This window comes from Rhinolophus hipposideros (genome assembly GCF_964194185.1).
Source record: "Rhinolophus hipposideros genome assembly, chromosome: 14".
NCBI lineage: Eukaryota > Metazoa > Chordata > Mammalia > Chiroptera > Rhinolophidae > Rhinolophus > Rhinolophus hipposideros.
Window position 1 is genome coordinate 61,153,084 of NC_138060.1, and position 27,446 is coordinate 61,180,529.

General features: G+C 48.0%; 3 protein-coding genes across 10 annotated transcripts in view; 1 reads left to right on the forward strand and 2 right to left on the reverse strand.

Moving 5' to 3' along the window:
• Positions 1-82: 82 nt before the first annotated feature.
• On the forward strand, positions 83-1,693 carry NDUFAF3 (NADH:ubiquinone oxidoreductase complex assembly factor 3). The gene is made up of 5 exons (XM_081072297.1): positions 83-653; positions 754-946; positions 1,100-1,166; positions 1,267-1,367; positions 1,447-1,693. The coding sequence occupies exons 1-5, from the start codon at positions 577-579 to the stop codon at positions 1,561-1,563; spliced, it is 555 nt and encodes a 184-aa protein (XP_080928423.1). The 5' UTR covers positions 83-576; the 3' UTR covers positions 1,564-1,693.
• Positions 1,694-2,265: 572 nt separating this feature from the next.
• IMPDH2 (inosine monophosphate dehydrogenase 2) lies at positions 2,266-7,369 on the reverse strand (the record flags this gene model as incomplete). 5 transcript variants are annotated; one of them, XM_081072292.1, is made up of 15 exons in its annotated part: positions 2,266-2,337; positions 2,441-2,524; positions 2,602-2,745; positions 2,838-2,982; positions 3,065-3,208; positions 3,863-3,934; positions 4,176-4,271; positions 4,366-4,456; positions 4,536-4,735; positions 4,809-4,896; positions 5,379-5,585; positions 5,931-6,005; positions 6,121-6,222; positions 6,445-6,493; positions 6,927-7,138. In XM_081072292.1, the coding sequence occupies 15 exons, from the start codon at positions 7,022-7,024 to the stop codon at positions 2,316-2,318; spliced, it is 1,617 nt and encodes a 538-aa protein (XP_080928418.1). The 5 variants fall into 5 exon arrangements, with proteins under 5 accessions (XP_080928418.1, XP_080928416.1, XP_080928417.1 ...); XM_081072290.1 differs by lacking the exon at positions 3,863-3,934 and having other exon boundaries at positions 6,927-7,369; XM_081072291.1 differs by lacking the exon at positions 6,927-7,138 and having other exon boundaries at positions 6,445-6,742.
• QRICH1 (glutamine rich 1) overlaps positions 7,349-27,446 on the reverse strand; it is a 36,774-nt gene continuing 16,676 nt past the window's right edge. For all 4 annotated transcript variants that reach the window (XM_081072286.1, XM_081072289.1, XM_081072287.1 and 1 more), the window contains 8 exons: positions 22,632-23,666; positions 17,572-17,749; positions 16,798-16,952; positions 15,544-15,658; positions 10,653-10,761; positions 10,142-10,293; positions 9,738-9,828; positions 7,349-8,296 (listed from right to left, as the gene is read on the reverse strand). In XM_081072286.1, the coding sequence (XP_080928412.1) occupies positions 8,104-8,296; positions 9,738-9,828; positions 10,142-10,293; positions 10,653-10,761; positions 15,544-15,658; positions 16,798-16,952; positions 17,572-17,749; positions 22,632-23,666 (2,028 nt within the window). In that variant the 3' untranslated portion in view covers positions 7,349-8,103. The remainder of the gene's footprint in view (positions 8,297-9,737; positions 9,829-10,141; positions 10,294-10,652; positions 10,762-15,543; positions 15,659-16,797; positions 16,953-17,571; positions 17,750-22,631; positions 23,667-27,446) is intronic.

The window sequence follows — 27,446 nt, forward strand, 5'->3', positions numbered from 1 at the left end:
ACGCCCCCTCGCGCTCCCGAAAAGCCAATCCACGCGCGGCCACGCCCCGTGCGGCGCGCGGAGGCGACGGCAACGGTCGTGCGGGTGACGGTTGGGGAGGGGTGTGATTCAGCGGCGAGCGGGGGAAACCTGAGCAGTGCGCCCCGCCCTCGGAACCCGACGCCCCAAAGCCGGGATTAGGGGCTCGGAGGCTGGCACCACGCCCTAGCCAGGTGTTCGGGACTGGGCCAGGTGCGCGGCCGCCCCGCCCGGGCCCCCAAAGCCCTGAGTAACGGCAGCCCTGTTGGAGAGCCGGCAGCCAGGCCGCGGCTGGGGCCCAGGCGGTGCCCTGAGGTCGACACCACCACCAGGTGTCCGGCTCCCCCAGGACGGTCTGCGGGGGCCCGGGGCGGGCGGGAGGCAGATGCAGACACCGGAGCCGCGCTGGGGGACGCGCCTTTCTGGGACAGATGGCACGGGCCGCCTCCCGCGCTCGGCCGGCCGGGCTGCGCGGCGTCCTCCGGGCCGCAGGGGGCGCTGTAGCCGCGCTGTGCTGGGCTCCGCTACGACCCCGCTGACACTGCGCGCGGTTTCGCCATGGTCTCCCCGTTCGTGCTTCGCGCCCTGTACCGAGCGCGACCCGCTCTCCGCCGCCCGCCAGCCCATCTGCTATGGTGAGCCCGGCCCCAGCGTCCCTGACCACCCCGTCCGCCTCGGCCGGCGGCCCCCGGCCCCGCACCTCCCGCCCCAGACCCTGACTATACCCCTCCTCAGGGCCCCACGGCGTGGGCACCGGCTCACTCCCGCGGATGACGAGCTGTATCAGCGGACACGCATCTCTCTGTTGCAACGCGAGTCCTCACACGCCATGTACATCGACAGCTACAGCAGCCGGGGCTTCGTGGTCAACGGAAATCGCGTGTTTGGGCCCTGCGCGCTTCTCCCGCACTCGGTGGTGCAGTGGAACGTGAGCCCTTCCCTGCAGGGAGGAATCTGAGGGCCAGAGCCCGCGGGCTGCGGGATTCTGCCCCGGGCGACTTAGCTTTATCGTGGCCCCGTGGAGGTCTGTGGGGAAAGCTGTGTGGATTTGTTGTGTCTAACGTGCCTCTTCCCCACACAGGTAGGATCCCACCAGGACATCACGGAAGAAAGCTTCTCTCTCTTCTGGATGCTGGAGCCGCGAATAGGTACTGAAGAGGCTGAGGTGCTCTGAGCCCCACAAAGCCACCCCCACCCCAGCCCATCTGCAGACCTGGTTGTAGACTAACTGTGCCCATCCTTTCCTAGAGATTGTTGTGGTCGGCACTGGAGACCGGACTGAGCGGCTGCAGTCCCAGGTGCTGCGAGCCATGAGGCAGCGGGGTATCGCTGTGGAAGTGCAGGACACGGTCAGTGCCCGGACTTGGGCAGGCTGAGGGGAGCCCAGACCTAGCCCTAGCCCAGCTCATGCTGGCTTTTTCTTTGCAGCCCAATGCCTGTGCCACTTTCAACTTCCTGTGTCATGAAGGCCGAGTGACAGGAGCCGCTCTCATCCCGCCACCTGGAGGGACAGCGTTCACATCTCCGGCCCAAGCTGCAGCATGAATCCCAGGAACTGAGCTGACCCTGGCCCCTTTTGCAGACTGCAGGGGTCCCAGTGCTTTCATTAGCCCCTCCCCTGTGGCACTGTAATGCTTGTCTTGCCAGCAAGTTAATAATATATTTCTCCCATTTATATTATGTGTGTTGCTGGCCAAAGGCTGCTGGCTCAGTAGGCTCTTGATGGGGGGGGAGGATGTGGAGAAACCAAAGGGTCAGCTTTTCACCTAACCACACGGTCCCTCAGAGGCCAGGAGGTGGCACATACACCTCTTCCATACTGCACGTCTACTTGCTCGCATGCAGACTCGAGGTGACTGCAGTCCTTTCTCCACAAGGTCCAGCAGAGAGTCAAGTTAGAGAAGGTGCATGTGGGTCTCAACCTGGTCCCATGTGGCCAAGCTTTGGGCCCGCAGGAGGCCCTGTGGATGTCAGTCCAAAGCCCCTGGACTGTTCCCCGACTCGTCCCTTAAGCAGCCAGTCAGAACCCGAGATGGCCCCCGGGGAGCCAGCTGTTCAGAGCTGGCTTGTGAGCTGCCTCAGGAGGCACTTTTTGAATCGAGAACTACTCCCTTCCAGGTCCACGAGCATCCTTACCTCAGGGGGGTGGGGGGGCTGAGGCTTTCCCTGGAAATGAAGGTGTGTGTTCGTGTGACATGGCAGCTGCACAGCCCCACTGGCCTGTTGACCTCAAAAATCAAGCATCACTTTTTTTCAAACTTTTATTGAAAAACCAATGGGGTATGCTGTATCCCTTTTCAGAAAAGCCGCTTCTCATACCTGTAGGCAGAAGGACCAGCTGTGAGATGAGGGTAGCAGGAAGGAGGCATAGCAGAGACCTCCACTCTGAAGACACAGGAGTGGAAAAGGGTTGGTCACTTACGAATGGAGACTGTGGACGCCACCTTCCACCTGTGCTGAGGACGTTCTCTTCTCAAACTTGAGCTCCCCAGAATACATCATGGCTCTAAAGGAGATGTCTGATGTGGGTTGCTGGCCTTGCACCCCCCAGCCCCCACCCCATGTCCAAGCTCCCCAGCTTACCGGACTTGGGTCAAACTCTTGGCACCAATGTCCTGGCAGGAGTGCTGGATGCCGGCAATCAAGTAGGGGACAAATTTGTGGATGGACCCTTTGTCTTGCACAGCCCCCGACACCCCCTGGGCCACCTTGATTTTGTCCGCTTCACTGCAGGGAAAGGCAAGAGATGGACAAAGTCAGAGGACAGATGAGGCTGTCCGTGCAGGGTTGGCACACAGTAGCTGACCTTCCAGTCCCACCTGAAGTATCTGTTCTGGCTGCTGAGGTGCTTGTCCATGGCGTCAAGAGAGCCCATACCACGGTACTTCTTTAGCCGGATCCCATCGGAGAAGAAGTACTCGCCAGGGGCCTCAGTGGTAGCAGCCAGGAGGGATCCCATCATGACTAGGGACAGATGGAGTGCTGGGGGCAGACCTGAGTGGCACGGGAAGGAGTCCCACCAGGCTCCCTAGGTGCTGGGCCTCACCTGTGGAGGCCCCAAGGGCCAAGGCTTTGGCAATGTGGCCCACATTTTGGATTCCTCCATCAGCAATGACAGGAACACCAAAGCGCCGTGCATATTCTGACACCTTGTACACTGCTGTTGCTTGGGGCCGCCCACAGGCCAGCACTGTTAAGAGACAGGAACAGATGGGTGGGTGGAGTTAGTGGGGACAGGCAAGGGGCCCTGTAGCCACAACTCTGCACCCAGGAGCTCTCAGCTACACCTGTACCAGGACTACAGCCTGGCTGAGGACAAGTCATGTCTGGGATGGCTGCCGCCCAATCTGCATTGAACAGTGCAAACAGCTGTGATGGCCACCACTCACCCCTGCGTGTGCGCGTGCATGTGCATGGCCCAGGGCAGCCTCAGGCACATGCAGGCAGCAGCTGAGAAAGCCCCAAACTAGTATCAGGTGGGGTTGGGGTCACCGTGCAGTTAGTACCCGGAGGCCCATCCCTTCCTCCCTAGACGGTGGGCAGCTCAGGCAAAATCAGCAGTGGTTGTGTGGAAGGAAAAGTGTGCTCGAGTTGGTCCCTGAGCTGCGCTTACTGCAGGAGATGTGGGCAGAGCAGGGCCTACCTGGGGAAGGAGGTCTGCCCTGTAAACACCCCAGGAAGAGGATGGGGAGCTGTTTTCGAGCAGCTCCCAAAACCATGGTCTGTCATTCAGTCTGCCCTGCCCACCCACCAGCACCACAAACCCCGGGAGCTACAGCTACAATCAACCAAGCAGCCGGGCGGTGGGCAGCTGGGCCGGGCCAGTGAGCCGGGCCGGACTTACTATAGCAGCCCGTGACAGTAGAAGGGCATTTGGGGCTGTGGGACTTTATGTCTGGAGGGATCTTGGGAGCCGCTAAATAAAACAAACAGACCAGAGTTTAGAGAGGGCGCAGAGCAGGAGCAAGGAGGCCAGGCTAGGCAGGGGGGAGTGGCAAGTGAGGAATGACGAGCTCGTCTTGCTTCCAGCAGGTCACCCATCCAAGGGGCCTATTTGGCCCTGGGGCTGCCCCTATTGGAGGACTCATTTAGTTCCCACGAGAGCGCTTGGCTCCAGGGCACGTGGAGCTAAGGGCCCTGCCAAAGCATCTTCCTACCTTCCTGGGTGATGCAGATGGAGCCACTTCCCATGCCCACCCGCAGGGCATCGACGCCAGCATCAATGAGATTCTTGGCCTGAGCAGCTGTGACCACTGTCATGAGGAACAAAGAAAGGCTCAGGGGAACGTCGAGATGGGAGCCTAGCTTCCCACTTTCCCCGTGTCCTTCATGCCTGTCCTGCCTCACCGTTGCCTCCGATGACTTGAAGACTCGGGTATTTCTCTTTGATATACTTGATCATATTAATCTGGAAGATGGAGTTGCCCTGGGAAGAGTCCTGGACAGGGAGGAGGTCCCCGTGAGCCTGGTACGGCAGCTGCCCCTTCCGCCCCAGCCTGCCCTGGGCGGCGGCTCACCAAAACAACTACATCCACACCAGCCTGGGCTAGCAAGTCCAGCCGATACTTGTCATCTTCATGAGTCCCGATGGCTGCTCCACACAGCAGCTGCTTCTTGGCGTCTTTGGAGGCCAGTGGGTAATCCCGGTTCTTCTTCAGGTCTGTCCGGGCAATGATGGCCACCAGCTCATCGTCTTCATTTACAATGGGCAACTTTCCTGGGGGCAGAGCAGGACATGAATCAGGACCCTAGTCTCTGGTTACAGAACCCCTCAGACCTCCAGGACTTACCCTTCTTGCTGCGCTGCAGAATTTCGTTTGCTTCCTTCAACGTGATGCCTGCAGGGGCTACCACCAAGTCCTCTCTCTTTGTCATGATCTAGGAGGGAGGGGAGCTGTGAGGAAAGGCCAGTCAGAGACCAGCCCTGCCTGTAACTCATGTGAGGTTCCAAAGACCATGTTCATACACCTGCACCCAAACCACCCTGCTCAAGTGAAACCAACAACAGTCTGCTGCAATCTAGCGGCCAGCGTGAGAACGGAGAAGAAAGGACAACATGGGACGTGGATCAGCCTGTGAACATTGTGGACGAAGATGGGCCACCCTGGACCAATGACAAGAGAATTAAAAGAGGAGGCTGAAGTTGGTCCTGACACACTGCCCCCACCCAGGGGGTGACAAAGTACACAGTATGTATGCTGGCAAACATTGGGCAGTTTGAGAGCCTCTGGTGGGGGCGAGGCAGGAACCCCACGAAGGGATCAAACACCTGGCAAGGCATTCATCTTTCCTGGACAACAGAGGCCCTCCGAGATGCCTCCTGCTTACCAGAGCTTGGCTTTGCTCGGCCAGCCACTCACCTCTTCCAACAACAGATCGTGCTCCTCTTCCTTGAGAAAATCAATGTCCCTTGAGGAGATGATGCCCACCAGGCGGCCCCCCATCCGGCCCGTGTCAGTGACGGGGATACCACAGAAGCCGTGCCGGGCCTTGGCTTCAAACACATCCCGTACTCGATCCTTGGGGCTGAGGACCACAGGGTCCGTAATGAATCCCTGCTCGTATTTCTAGAAGGGATGGTGAGAAAGGGTATTTCTGAACCACTTCCACCAAGCTGTTGGTCTGAAGCCTGGGCTCTGTGCCAACTCCCCCTTTGGCAGTGAGAGCCGCAGGACAGATCACACCGACATCTATCTCAACCCGAGAGACATGGGTGAGCTGTGGGCACTGTCCATTTGGTCCTGTCCTGTTGCCTTAAGACCCAGGGTCTCAGGCTCTTCTGCTCAGGAATTCAACGCCACAGTGGGGAAAAAGGATTCTAAATTAGAAGCAAAATAAATCCCCCACTCCCACCCCACTCCACATCAATGGAATCCCCAGGAACTCCTGACCACAATCCTTGCCCTTCTGACCTTCACTTTCCGGACTTCATTAGCCTGGAATTCAGGTGTACAGTTGTGATGGATGAAGCCAATGCCGCCTGTAAGCTGTAGAATGAGCAGAAAACGGGGAAAAGGACAAGAATAAGAGAGGCATGGCTGTATGCCTTTGGGGAAGAGAGATCAGGGCCCGGCTTTTGCCCGCACACCTCACGGTGCTCACCGCCATTGCTATGGCCATCCCAGCCTCTGTGACTGTGTCCATGGGTGAGGAAACCAGTGGAGTCTTCAGAGTGATCTTTTTGGTCAGAGCAGAGGTCAAGTCCTGAAAATAGAAGGCCAGCTAGTGTGGGAAAGCACCTCACATACCTCAGGACGGTGCCAGATTCCCCCACAAAACAGGCGCCCTGTATGACCTGCATGCTAGTGAGACCATTCCGTAGACTCCACCCCAAGCCCAATATGGTGAGGTAGTCAAGAGACCAGGATACAGCAGCAGCACCTTACCCAACCTTAATGCTAAGGACCAATTCCTGGCCATACTCACCACCTGGTCTGCAGTGAAGTCGATGTACCCGGGAAGAATGAGAAAGTCACTACGGGGGAGGGGAGCGAATTGAAAGTAAGGCTCAGGCTTAGTGCAACCCGAAACTCCATCCCCATCGATCATCTCATAGGCACTTGAGCAGAGACAATGACCTAAGCCCATGTGTCACAGGCGAGGCACAGCACAAGGTGGAGATGGCGACAGGGGACCTTTTCTGCCACCTAGCTGTCATCAGCGCCCCTGGCACCGACAACTCCATGTGCCCAGAGAAGGTAGTTTCTAGCCTGAATTCCCAAGCACTGTCAAGATACCGCCTCCATCCCACCCCGATTCCGATCTGTCAGTGAGCCCGCGATGAGCAGGGAATTTCCGGAACCTGTCCCCAGACCCCGGCCCGAGTGCGGCCAATGGAAGCCCCACCCGGCCCCTCCGCCCAGCGCGCCGCCCCTCTCCTCGCCCGGGGGAGCCCGTTAGCCCCGCACTTGTAGGTGAGGCCGTCCCCGCAGTTGAACAGCTGCTGTGCCGTCAGCCCGTCGTCTGGCACGTAGGACGTGCCCCCGCTAATCAGGTAGTCAGCCATGGCGGGCGCGGGGAAAAGTCGCGTGTCTTGGAGTACCACGCTGCAGAGACCTGCAGCGTCAGGGCCGCGCCAATATACACTCGTCACTGTCGTCACTGCGCCCTGCGCGCCGCAGACGTCAGGACGCAGCGCGAGAGGCGGAGCCGGGGCGTATCGGGGGCGGGGCTGGCGGGAGATGGCGCATGCGCACGACCTACGCCGTAGCCTGTTTCGCGTCGCCGCCCCCTCCCGCAAGACCTTGGCCCATTTAATTAACAGGCACGGTTTTGCTTCCACTGTCCCGCCAATCTCCTCCCAAATAAAGAGGCGGTGTTCACTAGCATGTTGAAAAGACGTGCTTGTCATTCTTAATAAACAACTAGATTAAGAATACATAAGAGAAACAGAGTGGTATCTTTATATGATACACAAGTGTATGTTACAAGAATTCCATCAGGCACAGGAGCCTCAGGTTTAAGGCCTCATTGTTAGGCCAAAAAAAAAAAAAGGCATGGTAAAGTTTTTACTTTAACATCTAAAATGTCACTTGTCATAAAGGAGGGTGTAATAGAAATTGTCTTTAATAAATCATAATTGAAGTTCCCCTCATTTTCCTTCCATTAAGATGCTAAGTTTATGTCTGAGCATGAAGAAATGACTGTGGCTCCCCTGTGGTCTGCGAAGTCGGCCAGTTAAGAGTGGAAACCAGCTGGGGAGACTCCTTGAAGGGTCGATCCATCATTAATTCCATCTTTCTGGAGGAAGGGAAGGGGCCACATTTCTCCTAACAGTCCAAGCCCTTTCCCAAGGCTCCAGACAAAGAAAAAAAAAGAAAGAAAGAAAAAGTCAGCCAGCAACTTTCTAGGACACCTGGCTCGTAGGAAACCCAGAGCCCCTACCGGCTGAGGAGTCTGCCGCAGCAGGTTTATGAAAATGCACTGGGGCAAAGTTTCCTTTTGTATTTTAAACAGAAGCAGTCCGAAAGGCTTCATAACTACACCAATTAAAAAAAGAAAAGCAAAAATGGAGGCCTCTTCTTTAGTGTGAAAGTCTGTCCGTTTTTTCCTGGATGCTCTCCCTTGCACCGTGGTCAAGGGAGCTCAGTGCACGGTGCTGGCGTTGGCCACAGCAATGGCCTCCTGAATTTCTCGTATCACCAGGATCCGAGTCAGCATCTGTCCCATCTGTTCTCTGCTGATAGGCTGGACCGAGTACCAGATTGGGCTGTTGGGGGCCACCACTGGCTCGGGCGTCAGGTAAAAGGTGTCATTTCGGCCTTTCACACTCTGGGGACTGAAGAATATGTCAGTAAAAGCTGGTTAAATCTACCCCCGTCTCAGCCCTCCCGCCCGAACCTCCTAGACAGATGCTGCCTGCAACAGCTGGGAAAGGACAGGCTCTGGAAGGTGTGGTGGCAGTTACTGAACTCCATGCAGCCAACACATACCTACCTACGCCCTCCTTTGGAAGTACTGCAAATGCCAGGAATAGGCTGCCTCCTTCTGTTTCTCCCTCACACACTGCCTGCCAGCTGCGATTCCTCGGACAAACAACTGCCTAGGGTCCCTGGGCGCAACTACTTGAGCCCAACCATGTCCTAAGTAGACCCAGAGGTCTATCTCCAAGTCTTTGTTCACGTTGTTTCCTTTACCCAATCCATTGATAATTCCTGAGTTCTACCTGATGGGCTCTATCTGCCTTCCCAGTATGGCTATGATGTGGGGCCCTTACCTGGGGTCACACCTCTATCCCCTCAATGTTGTACTGTACATCTCTTAAGTATTTAGCCCATGCCATCCTGTTATTCAACCATCCACTCAAGATTTTTCAAAGGGTTACTGTATGCCAGTCCCTGAACTAGGTGCTGATGTTAAAGAAATGAACAAAATCCAAGAGTCCCTACCTTATAGTTTACCGATGCGAGGCAGACAGTAATTACAGTTACACAAATACACACAAAATGACAAAAACAGTGGTAAGTACAATAGAGGAAACAGCCTGAGGGAATAGGCAGGGAATCTGAAAATGCTTCCCTCTTAAAGCTGTGCAGGAGGCCAGGGTGCACAGGAGGAGCAGTTAACTGGTAGGGGTGAGGCGGGATGGGCGGGGGTTGGCCAATAAGGAAAAGTTCGGTGCTGAGGCCTTGAGAAAGGGCAAGCATGATGCCCTGGAGTGGAGAGGAAGCAGCATAGCTAGAGAGCCTAGAGTTAGATGGACATTAGGTTAGCAGAGGAGTGAATGTAAGGCCTGTTGGCCACATCAGGATTACTGTGAAAAAGAAAACCATTGCAAGTTTTAATTTAAATAACATGAGAAGACCTACAAGGGAGAAAGATCATTCTGGCATTGCTGTGGAAATGACAGCCAAACTGCAGGGGCCAGAGACAAGAAAAGCCAAGGAAAGAATTTCCCGCCCTATCTCCAGATCGATGGTGGGAGTGACAAAACGATAAGCCCTGGGAGAAGCAGGCCTATGCTCAATGGGATGGAGCCTCTCTGTACCTGCCTCCCTCTACCTTCATCTCCTCTCCATAAAAGGGGACCATCAGGAAGCAGGGACCCCTTTTACATTACAGTGCTGAGCACATGGCATGCTTTGGGAAAAACAGTAAGGATACTTTTCTATTTAGCTTTTGGGAAGTGTGTTTTTACTTAGTTGGGGACTAAAGAACGCCTCTGTACACAGGTACGCACATGCACACACAGTTACCCACTCAGAATATAGCCTCCTCACCATTTAAAGAGGTAGAAATCGTAGAGCTTGATGGGACATCTCAGTGGATTCTCTGGATTTTCCGTCTGTTCTGCATACATGTCATCTGTAACTATAAAACACACCCCACCATAGACATGGCGTAAGACTGCCTTAGCTCAGGCCCACATTAGGACCCTTAGGCTTCTAGCCATCCCAATTAGGAAATACTAGAAGGGGAAAGGGTGTGAGGCATGGGAAGTGACTATGAAAGGAAAAGGCAAGCTCTTTTCTGGGGCATCTCTGTGTCTTGAAGAGTTTGAAGTTTCTGGCTGCGAAAGGAATGGAGAATTCCTATCCAGCAAATCCCAACCTTTAGTCACCACGAGGCACGGGGCAGGGCCGGACAACAACACCTGTTTCTGCAGCCCACCTCCTTCCCCTACCTTTCTGGCCAGTCTGGTGTATCCCAAGTGCCTTCAGGTACCGAATACTCGTGCTTTTATCCTTAGGATTAGAGGGGTTCTTCTTTGTCTGTCGTAAGACCTTGGAGAAGGCCAGCTTCATGTGCTGGTCCACTGTCTTCAACAGGAAGTACCTGCACCACAAGTGAAAGCAAGGCAAAGGGAGGGGTGCCAGGAGGAGACCATGACTCACGCTCCGCCATCAGGGCTTCAGAGGAACCACTGCCCACACTCCCAGGATATGGGGAGGCCCACACCCAAATACACTGTCTAGTGGAGAAGCCATATCAAGGCTGATGGTCGGGGTCTGGCAAGCATGTCAGCCTCACCAGTCACCACACAAAATGCAGCCAAGTGGGGCTGAGGGCTTTCAGTAGCCCAAAGGCTCTTAAATATGTGTCAAAGGAATTCAGAAGGCTGCCTGGATCGTTTCCACCCTCTTCACTGGGCAGATGCCAGCAGTGGCTAAGCATGGAGCCTCTAGAACACTTACTTGGTGTTAAAGAACATGAGGGTGGTCAGCAGGGTGGAAGGGGAGTGGGCCCCGAGCTGCTTGCACTCCCACAGCATCTCCTCAGTCACGTGGCTGGGCAGCACGTAGCCTAGGAGGAACAGAGGACTGCTACAACAAGAGGATGGCAGGCAGTCCCTCACAGGTGCAGGACGGGAAGTGCAAGGCGCAATAGGGACCACACAGGAGTACAAGTTTAACCAGAAGTCTCCCTGGCATGGCAGAATCATCTGGAAAGCTTGTTATAACACAAATAGCTGGGTCCCAACGCAAATTTCTGGGGTGGGACCTGATAACATACATTTCTAACAAGTTCCTAAGACCACATTTTGAGAACCACTGGCCTACACATGACTGCTCTTACCTGATGTCAATTCTCCCTTTAATCCGAGGTTAACCTGGGGCAAAAGGCTTAGGGAAGTGAAACACCCAAAACTATAAACCAAACTATGCATATACGCATACATCTCTGGAAAGAGGGTACAGAGCTTTCATCATATTTTCAAAGGTGTCCAGGACTCAAAGAACTGGTATCATGTCCGTTTGCCCTTACTAAACCTCCTGTCACGTCTTCCACCTCTAGAAAGCAAATCCATTCTCATCCCTTCTCTAGATAAAGGGGAGACTGCATTCACAACTATTACAGGTGTCCCCCACAGGGCACGTTTTACTGAAAGACCCTGGTTCATAAGCGAATTAACAGCTAGGCAAGGGCAAAGGACAGCAGTTTGATCACCAAGCCCCTTTCATGTGTTCATTCAACAGTCCATGTACCAGTGTGTGTGTGCCGGACATAGAGGCCATGGCAAAACGACAGCAGGCAGCAGCATTCTCTTGCAGGAGCTTCAGGACTCTCCAGGCAGGCAGTGCCGGTGCCACTTCTTAGGAGCAGGGAAAGAAATATTCTGCCCAATACATTCCTCTTCTCTGTTCTTGCCAAAGCTGGCATTCTAACTCCATTTGCGAACTTCCATCTCTTTAGAGCAGCTCTGCCTCTACTCTTGTATTTTGTGGCCCAGTGACAATGAGGTAGGCATGTCTGGAGCAGAGGAGTAGCAGAAGACAGCCCTCCTCATGGAAGGCCAGCCCTAGGACTGGTCCCAGACATATCTTGGCATGCCCTATTTTCTCTGGGTTCATTCTGCCTGGTGTCACTTCCCTAGCTTTCATCGCGTCTTAACAACACAACTTAAAAAGAGAACTTGAATGCCTGAAAACCAGGAATCCTGGCATGGGAGAAGGGAGATACAAATAGAGATATCATACAAAAAAGCCTTGTAGTTCTGATTGTAAACTAGAAGTATCAAAATGGTCTATTTTGGTTTTTATTTTTTATATTTTTGGTTCTGCCCACTAAAAAGCCTAGAAACAATGACCAACCCAGGAGCAATGAGCATGTCTAGCATCCAGACTTTGGTACTGAAATACCCTTTGTCACTAAAATAACCAGGCTCTATGGAGAACAGACTGATTCTACATTGGGACAGGAAATTTCCAAGATGAGCCTGGAATATTTTGGCAAACCACAAATCAAGGAAGAAGGGTTGTGTCAAAAGAACTTAAGGGCCAATTTAAAGACGCTCCAAATACCCAAAGATTGGACAATTTGCACATCAGTAAAGATAACACCTGCAATAGACTGAATCATATTAAATAAGTTTAAATTCATCAGTTCATGATGATTCTTAAAAACAAACAAACAAACACTATCCGGCTAATTGGTTATCACTGGGGGAAGCTGGTAAACCAACTCATTCCCATAAAAAATGCATGCTAAACAAGGGAGAAGAAACAAGCCTTTATCTTTCCTCTTCTATATAATCTACACTGCTACGAATTCAAAAAGTTGACGAGGGAAAGTTTCTTTGTATTTCAGCTAATAATGAGGAAGTAATAACATTAGACTACCACCATTTGCAACTAATGAATTAATGGATCCAGGCATTGTGGACATCTGATGGAAATAACTCATCTGTGATGTAACTTTGCCAAAAAGAAAAACAAAAACAAAAAACCTAATCAAGTCTCTACATGGAACTACCAATTAACTAAATATAGGGGAAAGAATATGTCAAACTACACCATGGGGATGTATTCAGCAAAATACAAACTGTGTGAAAATTTAAAAGGCTAGTTTTTCCATAAATATGTTACAACAAAAAAATCAAGGGGGAAATTAAAGATTAAAGGTAAACATTAAAAAGTACACTAACAATTTCAATGTGTGGACCTTATCTGCAGGACCTTTAACTCAGGTAAAATCATGGCATTTAGGAGACAGTCAGAAATTCAAACAGAGGGCATATTTTAATGACACTATGGAATTATCATTTTTTAAAAGTATGATAATAGCATTGTGACATGTTAAGAACACATATTAAAATATCTACGGATAGTGTCAAAATAATTTACTTCAAAATAACATGGGAGGGGAGAATAGATGGTATATATATATATATATATATATATATATATATATGAAACGCGATTTGCCATAATCAGTAGGTACACGGAAGTGTCATTAATCTATTTTTAGTTTACTTTTATATGTGCTTGAAATTTCGTAATAAAGCTTTGAAAAGCAAACTGCAGAGCCACCGTTTGCAAATCTGCAAATCACATAGCATGATTCACTTACTCAGGTCTCTGTTCTAATGACAGCCACTCAGAGAGGCCTCCCTGCTATGCCCTTTACACTTTCCATTCCTTTGTGCTTTGTTCTCTAAAGCACTTAATCATAAATTTATTATTTATACTATGTCTCCCTCATTAGACTATAAGCTCCATTCTGTTCGTTACCATGTAATATTATCTACACCTGGAATACTGCCTGGCACATAGTAGGCACTCAATAATATTTGTTTAACCAATAATTTTTTTAAAAGGTTAAGCATGTAACTGTATGGTGATAGATGTTAACTAAACTGTTTTCAGTTCATTTGGGTAAATACCAAGGAGTGCAATTGCCGAATTATACAAGAAAATGTTGACTTTTGTAAGAAAATGCCGAACGGTCCTCCAAAGTGGCTGTACCACCTCACATTCCCACCAGCAATGAATGACAGTCCTTGTTGCTTCCTATCCAGCATTTGGTGCTGCCAGTGCTTGGGATTTTAGCCATTCGAATGACTGCATAGTGGTATGTGATTATTTTAATTTGCAATTCCCTGATGACATGATAAGCATCTTTTCATATAGTTATCTACTACTGGTATATCTTCTTTAGTAAGGCATCTGTTCAGATCTTTTTAATCAGTTTATCTGTTTTCTTATTGTTGAGTGCTAAGAGTTTTTGTATATTTTGGATACCAGGCCTTTATTGGATATGTGTTTTGCGAAGAGTTTCTCCCAGTTTGTGGCTTGATTTTTCATTCTCTTAACAGTGTCTTTTACAGAGCAGAAGTTTTTAATTTTAATGAAGTACAATTTATCAATTTTTTTCTTTCATCGATCACAGTGCTTTTGGTGTTGTATGTAAAAAGTCATCACCAAACCCAAGGTCACCTAAATTTTCTATGTTATCTCCTAGGAGTTTTATAGTTTTGCATTTTACATTGAGGTCTATGGTCCATTTTGAGATAGTTTTTTGAAGTGTGTGAAGTATGTGTCTAGATTCATTTTTTTGCAGGTGGATGATGTCCTGTTGTTTCAGCACCATTTGTTGAAAACACTGTCCTTTCTTCATTGAACTGCCTTTGCTCCTTTGTCCAAAGTTGGTGATATTTTTGTGGCTCCATTTCTGGGCTCTCTATTCTGTTCCATTAGTGTATCTACCTAGTCTTTCACCAAAAACCTACACACAATGTTTATAGCAGCTTTATTTATAATTGCCAAAACTTGGAAAATCTTCAATAGGTGAATAAATAAACAAACTGTGGTACATCCATACAATGGAATATTATTCAGCAATAAAAGGAAATGAGCTATCAAGCCACAAAAACACACTCAGGAACATTAAATGCATATTTCTAAGTGAAAGAAGCCAACCTGAAAAGGCCACATATTAAATTACTACAACTATATGACATTCTGGAAAAGGCAAAACTGTGGAGACAGTAAAAAGACCTGTGGCTGCCAGGGATTCAGGGGGAGGAAGGAGGGATGACTAGGTGAAACACAGGTGATTTTAGGGCAGTGAAAACTCTGTATTATACTATAATTGTAGATACATGTCATTATACATTTGTCAAAATCCACAGAATGTACAACATAAGGAGTGAACCCTAATATAAACTATAGGCTTTAATAATAATGTATCAATATCGGTTCATCAACTGTAACAAATATACCACACTAACACAAAATAATAATAGGGGAACACATTAGGGAGTCTATGGGAATTCTGTTTCTCTTGCCCAATTTTTCTATAAACCTAATACTAGTCTAAAAAATAAAATTTATTAAAAAAAACAACAAAACACTTCAGACATTCTACTGCAAAACTCATGTTCTTTCCAACACAACATGCTGCCTAGGAAATTACCTATGGGTAAAGCAAAAATGTATGTTCTACATATGTAGAACATATGTTCAAACATGGAAACCCCCCCAATATGTAACACGAGTAATCTAGATGAAACAGTTTATAATTCTTAATTTTTGCAATGATTCTAATCAATAAATTTTAACAGGAAAAAAAAAGGTAACTAGCCCACGCTCTGCATACCCCATGTCCTTGCCACACTGGGACCAGCTGGGTCCTGTGTTGGGGAAGCAGTGCCCCTTCCGTATCAGGCCAAGCAGCACAGAGTCCATGCTGGTGCCTAGGTTTTATAGCACCCTCACCCACATGCTGTCTAACAGCCAGCCACACGGGCAGCTGATCTTTTTTAAACCCAGGTGGGAAAGACATCCAAGGACTAGGAACTCTTACCAAGTGGAGTGACTCGGGGCTGAACGTCCTTCAGAACTTCATGTAGCCACTCCGTGAATCGAACATAATAAAGATCTGAGAAAATGTCATCAACCCGTCCATTTTCAAAAAGATACTACAAGAAAAACAATCACCAAAAGTTGTTGGTAGTTTCCTAAGTAAGACTCTCAGGGGAGATAAACATTTTTCTGCCAGTACCATCACCTCTCCCTACCCAGTCCCCCTTAATAAATCAACACACCAGGTCAAAACTGTCTAGCATGTGACATTTCCACAGTACACTTCAGACTGTGTGAACTGACGCTCACAACACTCTGAAGAGTTGGGTCAATGGGGCAGATTCTGTGAATGCTATTTCAAGGAAGGCACTGTCTTGTGGTAGCAGAAACAATGGTACAAGCTCTGGGGCCAGGCTTTTATTAGCTATGGTGGAAGTTAAATAACTCGTGAGAGGTTGTTTCCTTGTCTGTGAATGGAGATGACTGTGCCTGCCTTCCAGAACTGGGGAGGGCATGGAATGAGACAGCACGTAAAGCAATTCACCCAGTGCCCTGACTGAGAAGAAAGAAGAACAAACTGGGATGCCAACTTTGCTCAGGCCCAGGCAAGAGGGTGAGTGCAAACCGGCAAATGCTTTCTCCCATCCTAGTGTGGGCTTTTCCACAGAAGCATGCAAACACTGTAAAATCCACCTTCGCTCTCCTAAACTGCTAGTCTAAAATGAATTTCTGTTATGGTTCACGTTAGATGTCCTGAAAACCTAACTACAGTTGTATATTTAACTAGACTTCTATAATTATTTTGTGTTAACACAGGGAACAGTAAGACAAGCTGTATGTTAGCACCAGATTTTATTTTGGATGAATTACTTTTATGCAAACCATGTTTACTTTAAAAAGAAAAGTGCTATATAAAGTGCTTCATGATGGAGGAAAAAAAGGCTCTCAGGTAATATACCAAATATTTACTTTTTGGGTTTTTCTTTGTTCTTTTGTTTGTTTTTTCTTTTTAATACATTAAATATTTTAACAAATTGCTCTAGATGTGGGATTATGATTGATGCTTATTTCATTTTCTAAAGTGAACACGTAGGTCTTTTACAATTAAAAAAATACACGCTTAAAACACATAATATAGTTCAAAGAGAATGCCCTCATTATAATCACTTGCTTGTCATTTTACTAATTTGACTAACCAGCAAATACCCAACGGGAACACAGCTCAAACATGCTCCTGTGAAGTTCTGTTTCGTACCTTCTGAATGCACAGGAAAATATAGTAGAGTACGTCTGGGTCATAGGGTTCACCTTCTCCATTCCGAGCTTCCCGTGTCATTAGACAGAGCCCATAATTCAACTCAGCCACAGCAGAAGAGATGAGATCTTCCTGGAATCGCAGAAGTTGGCGCCCTACAACACAAATGCCAAAGGTGAATGAGGGTCCTGGTAACAATCATCTCTTTATTGGCATCTCATATCCCTGAAAGAAGGACTTAGAGCAGATAGATATTGTCCATCAGGCTGCTGGGATGGAAATGGTCACTTGTACCTATGATCAAAACTGGCCAACTAAGGCAATAATCCTGTATGCCCTATGACACCAAGGGTTTCCTTTACACAATCCTCCCCACCTCACATATCCTGACAATTTTTATTAGGGCCACAACATGAAAGAAAAAAAATCCACCCTCTGTCATAAGAGGAAGTATATAAGCATAATGATAAGGAAGAACGGCCTTGAGCACACTCACTGGTTCCCACCTCCTCCCAGAAGTCGCTCTGCCCAGAATCAAGGTTGACTTCAGAAAGCTGTGTGTACCGAAATGCCTGGTCTTGGGCAAATCCTGCAAATCCTGTTCATCCTGGTCAGGCCTGCTTATCGCTCGCCTGGAATTCAGTATACTGTTGCAGACGGAGCTCCCTAGTACCCAGGGCCAAGAGACACAGCTTTCCTGCCATTCTGTCCTGCTGCTGATTTAGTGCCACTGCATTTCAAGACAGAGTTGACCCCCTTCTCCCTTCCACTTACTCCCAATAGGTGCCAGTCTGTTCTGAGCATCTTTCTCTAGCTCAGCATTCTTGGTCTGGGCCCAGTTTTTCCACACTTCCAGCCCTTCTTCTGGCTTCAGAGAATTTGGAAGCAGAAGTTCTGGGGAAGGCTGTGGCTGTGACTGTGGTTCAACTTCAGCAACCTGGACAGTTTGAGCCTATGAAAAAGAAACCATCAAAATGTGTCAATACTGTTTTGCATCAGGCTGTTTGGCAAAACTGCCAGAAAAATGTTATAGTTTTGTTCTGTTTTAAATCTCTTCTCCTTGCTGTCCTACTGTCAAGAAACTTCGGAGTTCTACTCCTTACCCCAGGGATAGCAAAGCCTAGCATAGTGCTTCTCAGCCCTGGCTATACTTTTGAATGTCTGATTTAAAAACCAAGACCTGAGCTCCACCCCAGAATCTCTTTTTAAAGAGGTATCTGTCTTTTTAAAACCTTCCCACGTAAAAAGGCAATTCTAAGCTTAGACACTGCTCAGAACTACTGGCCCAAAGCACTGCTTGTCAAACTATAATGAGCAAACATCACTTGCGGATTTTAGTAAAGTACAGATTCTGATTCAAAAGGTCTCAGATAGGAGCTGAAATCCTGCATTTCTAACAAGCTTCCAAGTGAGGGAGCTAGTCTGCAGACCACATTTTTGAGTATCAAGTGTCCAAAGCAGTGAATATTATACTTGGTTGCCCCTTAAAATCAATTGGACTGCTTTTAAAAAATACTCACATGCCTGAACCTTAATCCCCAGAGATTCTTATTTAATGGGTCTAAGGTGGGGGCCTACTGCTATCAGTATTTTAAAAAGCTCCTCAGGTGATTCTCAAGTCCAACCATGGCTGAGTATCATCGTTTAGAGAAATAAAAGTACAACAAACAAGTCATGTCCCTCTCCCTGCCATTGCAAGATGAGAGGGTAAGACTTGAAGATCTGTATGGCTTCTGTCGCTACATCTAAGGTCGTTTTTGTCATGTTCCTTCTCAATAATACGGCTCAGACTTGTAAGGACATTTTCTGAAGACAGGAGGTCCAAAGTAGAGTGGTCCTGTCCTCAATGGTCTGACAGCCGAGCTACGTAGACAAAGGTGCGGAGAACGCCCAGGTCGGAATCCCCCCAACAACACAGATACCCTGCAAAGGTTCTTGGGTCTCACACACCTGTCTACATACCAATTCTCCATTCGAGGGCTGAGGAATGTCAAACCATTCAAACTGAAAGCAAAATAATTCCATAACACACATATTTGCTTATTAACAAATACAAATAAAAACGATCCTACTAGCTTTGATACCACACATTATTAACCAAGGAGCCCAAATAACACCAGTGCCGGGCCCTTAAATGTTCATCAACCCTGGAGCTCCACTCTTGACACACTTCTCAGTTCAACTACCAATTTGCCTTGTTAAGTCTCCCTTTCCCAGTTTGGATTTCCATGTTTGTGGGAATGATGGCTACCTACCAGTACTTGCCTCCAACTACGCTAACCAGACCTCCCGTAAATATACCCAGTGGGTACTGTATCCCCACAACTGCACATCTTCCAGCCACCTCACATTAACGTCTAGAGAAAGAACCCCCCCCACCCCATCCGGCACTATTCTCCTCAGTTCGCTCCCTACCTGGTTCAATGGCAACACCATCTACTCACGCTGGAAACCTAGGATTCTGACTGGTAGGTAGGTGGGGGCCAGAGCAAGTGGGGCAGTGCTTCTCTACTGGCTTGTTAGCCAGGGCCCCTCCACCCACTAAATGTAACATTCCCAACCAAGCCCCCTGACAACCGAAGTTCTTCCACACCTGTCCAAATGTCTACCAGTGGGTAGGAGTAGGAATGACCTCACCCAGATGGAAAACTACTGATGGAAGGAGGCCTTGAACAGTAGTGTAGTTTTTTTCCTATTTACAATGGGGCCTCTGGAGAGTTTTAAGCTGGGAAATGACGCAATCTTACATGTTAAGAAAATTATTCTTGCTGATCTATGGAGAATGAAGAGCAAAAAGTGGAAGCAGGTGCTACAGGCTTGGACTAAGACAGTAGCAGTGGAGATGATGTAAGAGATTCTGAGAAGTTTGGTGGTAGAAGGGTCAAAGCAACGTGCCATGTGGATGAACTGGACGTGAGGAGTAAGGGAAAGCAGACTTGAGGAGGGCTCCTGGGTTTCTGGCTGAAACAAATGGGTGGCTGAGATGGGGAAGCATTCGACAATGGCAGAGATGGTGCTAATGCAGAGCGGAGGTATCTTCAGCAACTCCATGTAAATAAGCAGGTTGTTGAACTCGTAGGAAGGGTCCTAACGGGAAAGGCGTGCGCTGGAGACAAAATCTGTGGCAGCGCAGCACAAGGGCTAAGACGGGCCAGCCGATGCTGGGTTGAATCCCAACTCTGCTACTTATGAACGGTGGCTTTGGCACTGTCGTCTAATCTCTCTGTGCCTCAGTTTCTTCATTTATAAAATGGAGATACTGTAGTATATACTTCACAAGGCTACTGTGCGAGTTACCATGTGACGCTGAGAATGTGCTGGCAGATGACGTCAGTGACTAGAGCAGGGGTGTCCAAACTGCAGCCCATGATCCATTGTTAATTGGCCCGCAGCAAATTCCAAAAATATATTTAGTTTACTTAAAGAAACCAGGTGAGGCAATACGTACTTCACCTCGAGTGAGTGGCCCGGCTGTTTGTGTATTTTACCGCATGTGGCCCTTGGTGAAAACCACTGAACAAAGTTTGGACACCCCTGGACCAGACCTTCCGCAGCAGCAGCAGCAGCAGCACCTAGAGGTGCTGAGAACCACAGCGCAGGACAGAAATCCCTGAGGGAGAAGAGCGGGCTGGTACTGAGCTCGGAGGAACACCGCTTGACAAGAGCAGACTCGGTCATGAGTTGAAGAGAAAACTGGTTAGCAAGCGGAGTCAGCTTGCGCGGGTGATGCTGGTGAGCATCGGAGTAAAGCAGAGCAGAGTCAAGGGAGGGAGGCTTTGCCATAAATCAGGTTTTAAAGACAGGCTTATGGTAAGAGGGCTGTCATAAAAGGGATGCCAGGTGACGGAACACAGTACTTTGGCATCAGCTCTCTTTAGGGTTCAAGTGACATCACAGCACAATTACCATCCCCGTGGGCTGTGAATGCTCCAGAGACTGTCTTATTCATCGCTGTTCTCCAGCACAGAGCCTGATATGGAGGGCAGGGGGATGTCTGGAGTGTAAATGGACAAACTGCATGATGGGTATTCTTCCCAAGTTTTCTTTTTCTAGTAATAATACTTGATATAAGTCCCTACAAGACTTTCCCAAAGGGGACAACAGAACTAAAGAACATGGGCTCACTAAAATGAACTCCAGAAAAGATGGGTCCTAAAAAAAAAAAAAAAAAAAAAAGAAAAGATGGGTCCTGAAGGACCCAAATATGCAAATTATAAAGAGACCAATGAGACCAAGAGGCCTGACCTACAAATTGGTCCATCAGACGCAAGAGAGCTGAGAAGAGGCCTGAAGCGCTCCATCCCTGTGAGCAAAAGCTGAGCACAGAGCCCCATTACAAGTCTCCTGGCTGGTCTCCTACATGTAATCAATTCTATCACCTGCACCTGATTTTTCATGTTACCAAGACTCAGGATTCTGGAAAAATTTCCCACCACAGATCATCAGATCAAACTCAACTCTTCACTTAGGAAGACAACCCCTTTGCCCCCCTATTAACCACTCTCCCAGATCCTGTCTCATGTTGCCCTAGGCCATGTCCCTTCTTATCGTACTCAGGCTGCTCCACTCTTCTGTCAATCTAAGCTATAAACCAGAGAGCATATGCCACTTTTCGCACCAAGATGCCTCTGCTGACTTTTTAACCTAGAATGATTTGTGAATTCCCATTTTGTCTTTGTGTGTGTGGCACACCATGCCACACCTGATTATGCTGCCTTATAAATAATTCGAAGAAACAGAAATCATGTTCTTGTAGTTATTCCTATAGCCAGACTATAAGCTACCAGAAGCAATGACTCCATCTTGTTCTTCTAAGCCCGACAGCTGGGTAATTAATAGTCCCTTAACAAAGGCACCTCAAACAATATATGTTGCCTTTCTGAAAGCACTCAGTCAGTGTGTGTGTAACCCATCAGGGCCTGAGTTCAGGAGTGGGTTCCCTGGTGTAGCAGGGCCTTGTTCACAGCGGCTCCCTCTCATGTGTTCCCAGGAGCCCCGCCCGCTGAGGCAGTCTTCAGCAGGTCCGTGAGCCGAGAGCCCACATTCACGCTAGAGGTCTGCTGGAAAAGGGGCCAGAAAGTTTACCAACAGTCTTAAAAGATGAGAGCCTGAAGAAGATTAATCACTACGAAAGATGAAAAAGCCAAACACTTTTCAAGTTTAAATTTCAACAGAGTTCTATTTTTGCAACTTTTCTGTAGATCTAAATTATTTCAAAGTAAAAAAGAAATTTTCAACATAGCTACCATGACAGAAAACTCAGTTAGCCAAGGCTTGTCTTGATTATTGTTAAGGAAAATAAAAACACCTTTGGACAATAGGTGGCTTGTTCAAGACTCCCAAAGGTGATCACGTGTAATGGGCCAACCAGGTGTTTTACCTCTTCTCTTAGTAATTCACCTACACTGTGTCCACCGATGACAACGAAAGAAGGAACAATTTCACAGCCGGCACTGTGATGAGTTTATAGTCTGTGGGCTACACTACAGGGGTTCCACCAGGTCCGTTCATTGGTGACGCAGAAGGTAACACTCGGGGTGTCCCACTAGTCTCTATCTAGAACTTGGCTCTTCCTAAAAAGCGATTACAATGAAGCACCCCGGCAACCTCCAAGGCAGTTACCGGTCTTTTCATTTGTCTCCAGGTCTGAGGCCAGAACCCCTGACCTCTGCACACCTTCCGCACCTGCTTCTGCCCCCTTCCCTGCCCCAACTCACACGTTAAGTACCTGCATCATTGCAGTCAACAAGCCAGGTGCTAGAGGTTGCCAGGTAAGTTCTGCGTTGCACTGGGCCCTGAGGGAGCCGGCTGCCCTACAGACAAGTCGCACTTACCGAACAAGTCACCTGGAGCTGCTGCGGCGGCGGTGGCGGCGGCGGCGGCGTCTGCTCTTGGGGGGTTTGCTGTTGTGGCTGCTGTTGCGGGTCCCATATATGGACAGTCTGAGCTGTATTCTGGTAAGTGCCTGCCACAGCCTGCACAGCCACTGGAATGTGGATGTTGCCATTCATGAACTGTGCTGGAAAGAGAGAGTTTGCAAGGGTCTGCACTACCTCTTCATGGGAGTTTTTCACTACAGACGTGGTGCCCACCATCTTCTCCTTGTCATCCTCCAGCTTGACAGCTGCCAGGGCCGTGGGCGAGCCACTGACGTGCACAGCGTTGTAGGCTTCCTGGGGAATGGCGATGTGGGTGATGCTCTGCTGCTGAGGGTCTCCCCGGGGCTGGGCAGAGTACACAGGGATGGTCCAGGTTTCTCCTGTAGGGCTAGTAATGGTCCCGGTGGCACTGTACAGATGGGCACTGTCCACTGTCAGTAAGTCTGGCCTCAAAGATACGTAGCTCTGCTGCTGGCCCTGTGGAATGGCCAGCACGGTGGCCACCGGCTGCCCTGAGATGGCGTAGGACACAGTGATGGGCATGTCCACTTTGCGCTTCTTCACTGGCTGGAGAACGCTGGCTGTGCCAACCCGCCGCTCCCCTTCCCGCGGTGAGCCCTGCTGGGATGGTGGTGGGGAAAGGGCACCCACGGTCTGGATTTGGATTTGCTGACCCCCAGCAAGGGACTGGCCAGCCACCAACTGTGCCTGGATCTGCTGATGTGGGATGTGCTCCTCTGGAATCTCTGCAGCCTGGATCTGCTGGGCCGCCTGCACGTGCTGCATCTGGATCTGGGCCGCCTGCAGCTGCGAGGGGCTGGGGCTCTGCAGAGACGGGGTCTGGATGGCAGGGGCTGCCGGCTGCGGCGCTTGGCCTTGGATCTGCACCTGGACCTGGATGGGCTGCTCAGCGGGCTGGTGCACAGTGAGCTGTGGGGAGAGCTGCGGGGCCGGGACCTGCTGCGGAGACTGCTGCACCTGCACCTGCACCTGCAGCGATAAGACGCCCCCGTCAGGGACCAGGCAACACTGAGAACCCACCTCTCACGGGAAGGGAGGCGCTCAGGCCGAAGCCCAGGCGGTGTGAGGGAGGAGCTGCCATACCCAAGGCTTCCCAGGAGGCCACACCCCCAAACCACAGGCCGCAGTCCCCGGCACTACGCGGCATTGTGAGAGCATGCAGGACAACAACTGGCGTCCTCAAAGGAAAGGGCAAAACCTTCGCTCCCTTTGTTGACTCTTCTTGTCAAATGTGATCCCTCTGTTTTTGCATATTGGTACAGGAGTATAAGTACATCATTTAGAAATATATACTTATGTGCATATTCAAAAAATAGTTTATCCATGGAGTGAGTGATAAAAAGGGTGGGGACCACTGTTCTAAAAGGTCAGAAAGACAAGCATGTTCCACAGGCATTCAATTCTCAGCTCAGGATCAAACCCCTCCCACCAGACAACTGGCAGAAAACACAGTAGAGATGAAACTCCTGAAACTTCTTTCGGAAATATCTCCAACTTTACTGGTAAAAGGCAGGCCCTGTTGAATGATTCCTTTGAGTGCCTTTTTTAAAAAAGTGAGGTACAATTGGTATATAACGTTATATAAGCTTCAGGTGAATGACACTGTAATTCAACACCTGTATACACTACAACGATATCACCACCAAGAGTCTAGTTACCATCTCTCACCATACAACTGACCCCCTTCACCCACTTCACTCCCCCAACTCCACTCCCCTCTGCTAACCACAAATCTTTTCTCTGTATCTACGAGTTTGATTTTGTTTCGTTTGTTCATTTGTTTTGTCAGAGTGCTTATTTAAGATACGTTTGTTTTAATTGAGAAGCTATTCAAAAACCTTACAAGATTCCTGATCATTTAATCTAAGGAAGGTTATGTGTGATATCCTGAATTACATTTCTGATAACAATGCAACTCATGGCTGCTACTTCAGCACATAAAGCAGCACGAAAAGATGCTATACATAGTACAGCTCACCCCCATTTAACACGGCACTTCTGTAACATGGTTTCACTCTAACAAGGCTCGAGAATTGGGGGAAACCGTCGTACAACACGGCATCCTAGAACACGGTTTCACTCGAACACAGTTTGAGAATTAGAGAAATTCCCGAACAACACGAAACATAAGAAGAGCTTTTAAGAGCAAAAGATATCTCTTTTGAAATTTTTCATTCAAGGGTGTATGTCGTATCAGATTTGACCGCAAAATTTTAAAATGTATTAGAATTTTAAATCCATTTTGTTCGTGGAGTATTAAGTTCAGAGGATGAAGGTATCTCGTCAAAAAGAAAATGCCCTCAGTTAATGGTGCTTACCGTGTTTCCCCAAAAGTAAGACCTAGTCGGACCATCAGCTCTAACGTGTCTTTTGGAGCTAACATTAATATAAGACCCGGTCTTATTTTATTATAAGACTGGCTCTTTAACATAATATATAATAAACTAATACCAGGTCTTATATTAATTTTTGCTCCAAAAGACGCATTAGAGCTGATTGTCTAGCTAGGTTATTTTCAGGGAAACATGGTAGAAAAAGAGATCAGATTTGTGGTTACCAGAAATGGGAGTGGGGAGAGGAATTGGATGTAGGTGTTCAAAAAGTACAAACTTCCAGTTGTAAGTAAGTACTAAAGATGTAATGTACAACATGATAACTATAGTTAACGCTGCTGTATAGTACACATGAAAGTTGTTAAGAGAATAAATCCTAACAGTTCTCATTACAAGGAAAAACAATTTTTTTTCCTTGTACACATGCAATGATGGATGTTGACTAAACTTATTGTGGTAATCATTTCATGATATAAGTCAAATCATTAAACGGTACCTCTTAAACTTATACAGTGCTACATGTCAATTATATCTCAACAAAGCTGGGGGGAAAAAAGAAATGCAAATCCTCAGAACTGACTCCAGACCTACTGAATCAGAATGGGCGGGGTAGGGTGGAGCAGCCTTTTGTTTTAAGAAACCTTCCAGATGATTCTAATGCACCTGAAGTTTGATAACCACTAGTTTAGAAGTTTTACTGGACTTCACTTGTGTAGGCTTTTAACTAGTTTGCATATGAATAATCTATTTCTTTTTCCTCAGTGTCATTCAGAACCTAAGTAATCCAGAGCTCAACACAACATTAAGGACTAAGTACTCCAACTAAGGTACAATGATAAACCATAAAGTAACACATGCATTATCCAATTAGGAATCTTTTCTTCCAATCACTAAAGCTAAAAAAACCACATATCTAAATAATACCATTTCTTGATTTTTCTTTTTCCTTTTGGCTACTTAAGAGTATAAAACTAATACTTTATTTAAAGGAGAATAAACTGGGTTATATGTTGGGTCAATTTCCAAATTCCACCTCATCAACACTTTTTAAAATTACTTTATTTCCACAAGAAATAAGAAACAACTCTTCTCACATTTTTCTTAGGTTGTACTCGTCCAATGCCCATTAGTTACAGGTAGTTAGCGATCACTTGAAATGTGGCTCGTCCAAACTACAATGTTCTACAAGTGCAAAAGACAACCAGATTGCAAACATTTATGCCAAAAAAGGTAAAATGGTTCATTAGTAATATTATACTGATTAAAGGCTGAAATAATATATTGGGTTAAATAAAATGTGATTTAAAAAAATCAATTTCACCACTTTTCCCCTTTTAAAAGAGAGGCTACCAGAAAATTTACAACAGCATATATGGCTTCCATTCTATTTAATGTTTGAGTTTCATAAGGAGGGACTGCTGACAATAGGTCTCAGTGTGCTAGAAGACACCCCCCCCCCCGTACCCCCCCCCACTAGGTGAGGAATCATAGCATCTGGGATCCAAATCCACTTGTGCCTTGTTAACAACTAGCCAGCAAAACCTTAGGGATCTTGGTCAAATTTCACTGTTCAAAGAACGCTCCTCTGAAAGTGGTCTTTATCCAAGTAGTAAACATTTACCAAATTCTTATACAAATGAATTTAGAAACATGGTCAGGGAAAAGATTTAAATGTGGGTAAAACACTGGACATGAAAGGCTAGAAAAGACAGCAATAAACAAAAGGTTCACCAATCCCAAGTGATGATCAGGCTGAGAGTAGCTGATTTGAATCCCGTTTTTGGCTGCACACCCATGTTTGTAAAATGCACTATATTATGAGTGCTGCCTCCCAAGGCAGAAGCCAGGATCTCTCTCCTAAACTCCTGCAGCTAGAGTGCAGGCATGTGACCAAGGATTCCCAAATTAGACACACTGCATGAATCTTGGACTCAGAAGGGAGCTACATGAGGCAACAGGAACCACACCTCCATTTTCTGGTGAGACTGGAAGAGTGTGGCAGAAATGGAGCAGGATGGCATAAATCCCAAGGAGAAACTCTAATAGGGCAAGGATGTGCCCAGTGGTATGGCTGAGATCTCTGCCGCAGGCTAGCGACGCGACTTGAGTCCCGTTCCTGGCTCTGCGGCCTGCAGGACCCATTCTCTGGCCTTCCCATCAATTCCCTGATCTACTATCCTTTAGTGAACCCTTTTTCTGAGTCCACTAGGGCAAGGAGGGGGGATGCTGCCTGGTATTTGTAACTAAAATCCAAAACCCAGATGGATACAGAAAATATCTCACCAAAACTTTCATTGTTTACCCTGGGAGAGGTGGGTGTTCACAGAGGGGTACTAGAAATTTAAACTGCATCTGTAACACTGTATGTCTTAAAATAAAAAAAAAAAGGCAAACAGAATACTTATTTATAAATAAA

What these genes read in the sequence shown, in the direction of transcription:
- NDUFAF3 (XM_081072297.1), top strand. Translation starts at nt 577, where the DNA reads ATGGTCTCCCCGTTCGTGCTTCGCGCCCTGTACCGAGCGCGACCCGCT. An exon ending in CCGCCAGCCCATCTGCTATG is followed by an intron (nt 654 to 753) that starts GTGAGCCCGGCC and finishes ACCCCTCCTCAG; the next exon opens with GGCCCCACGGCGTGGGCACC. An exon ending in ACTCGGTGGTGCAGTGGAAC is followed by an intron (nt 947 to 1,099) that starts GTGAGCCCTTCC and finishes TTCCCCACACAG; the next exon opens with GTAGGATCCCACCAGGACAT.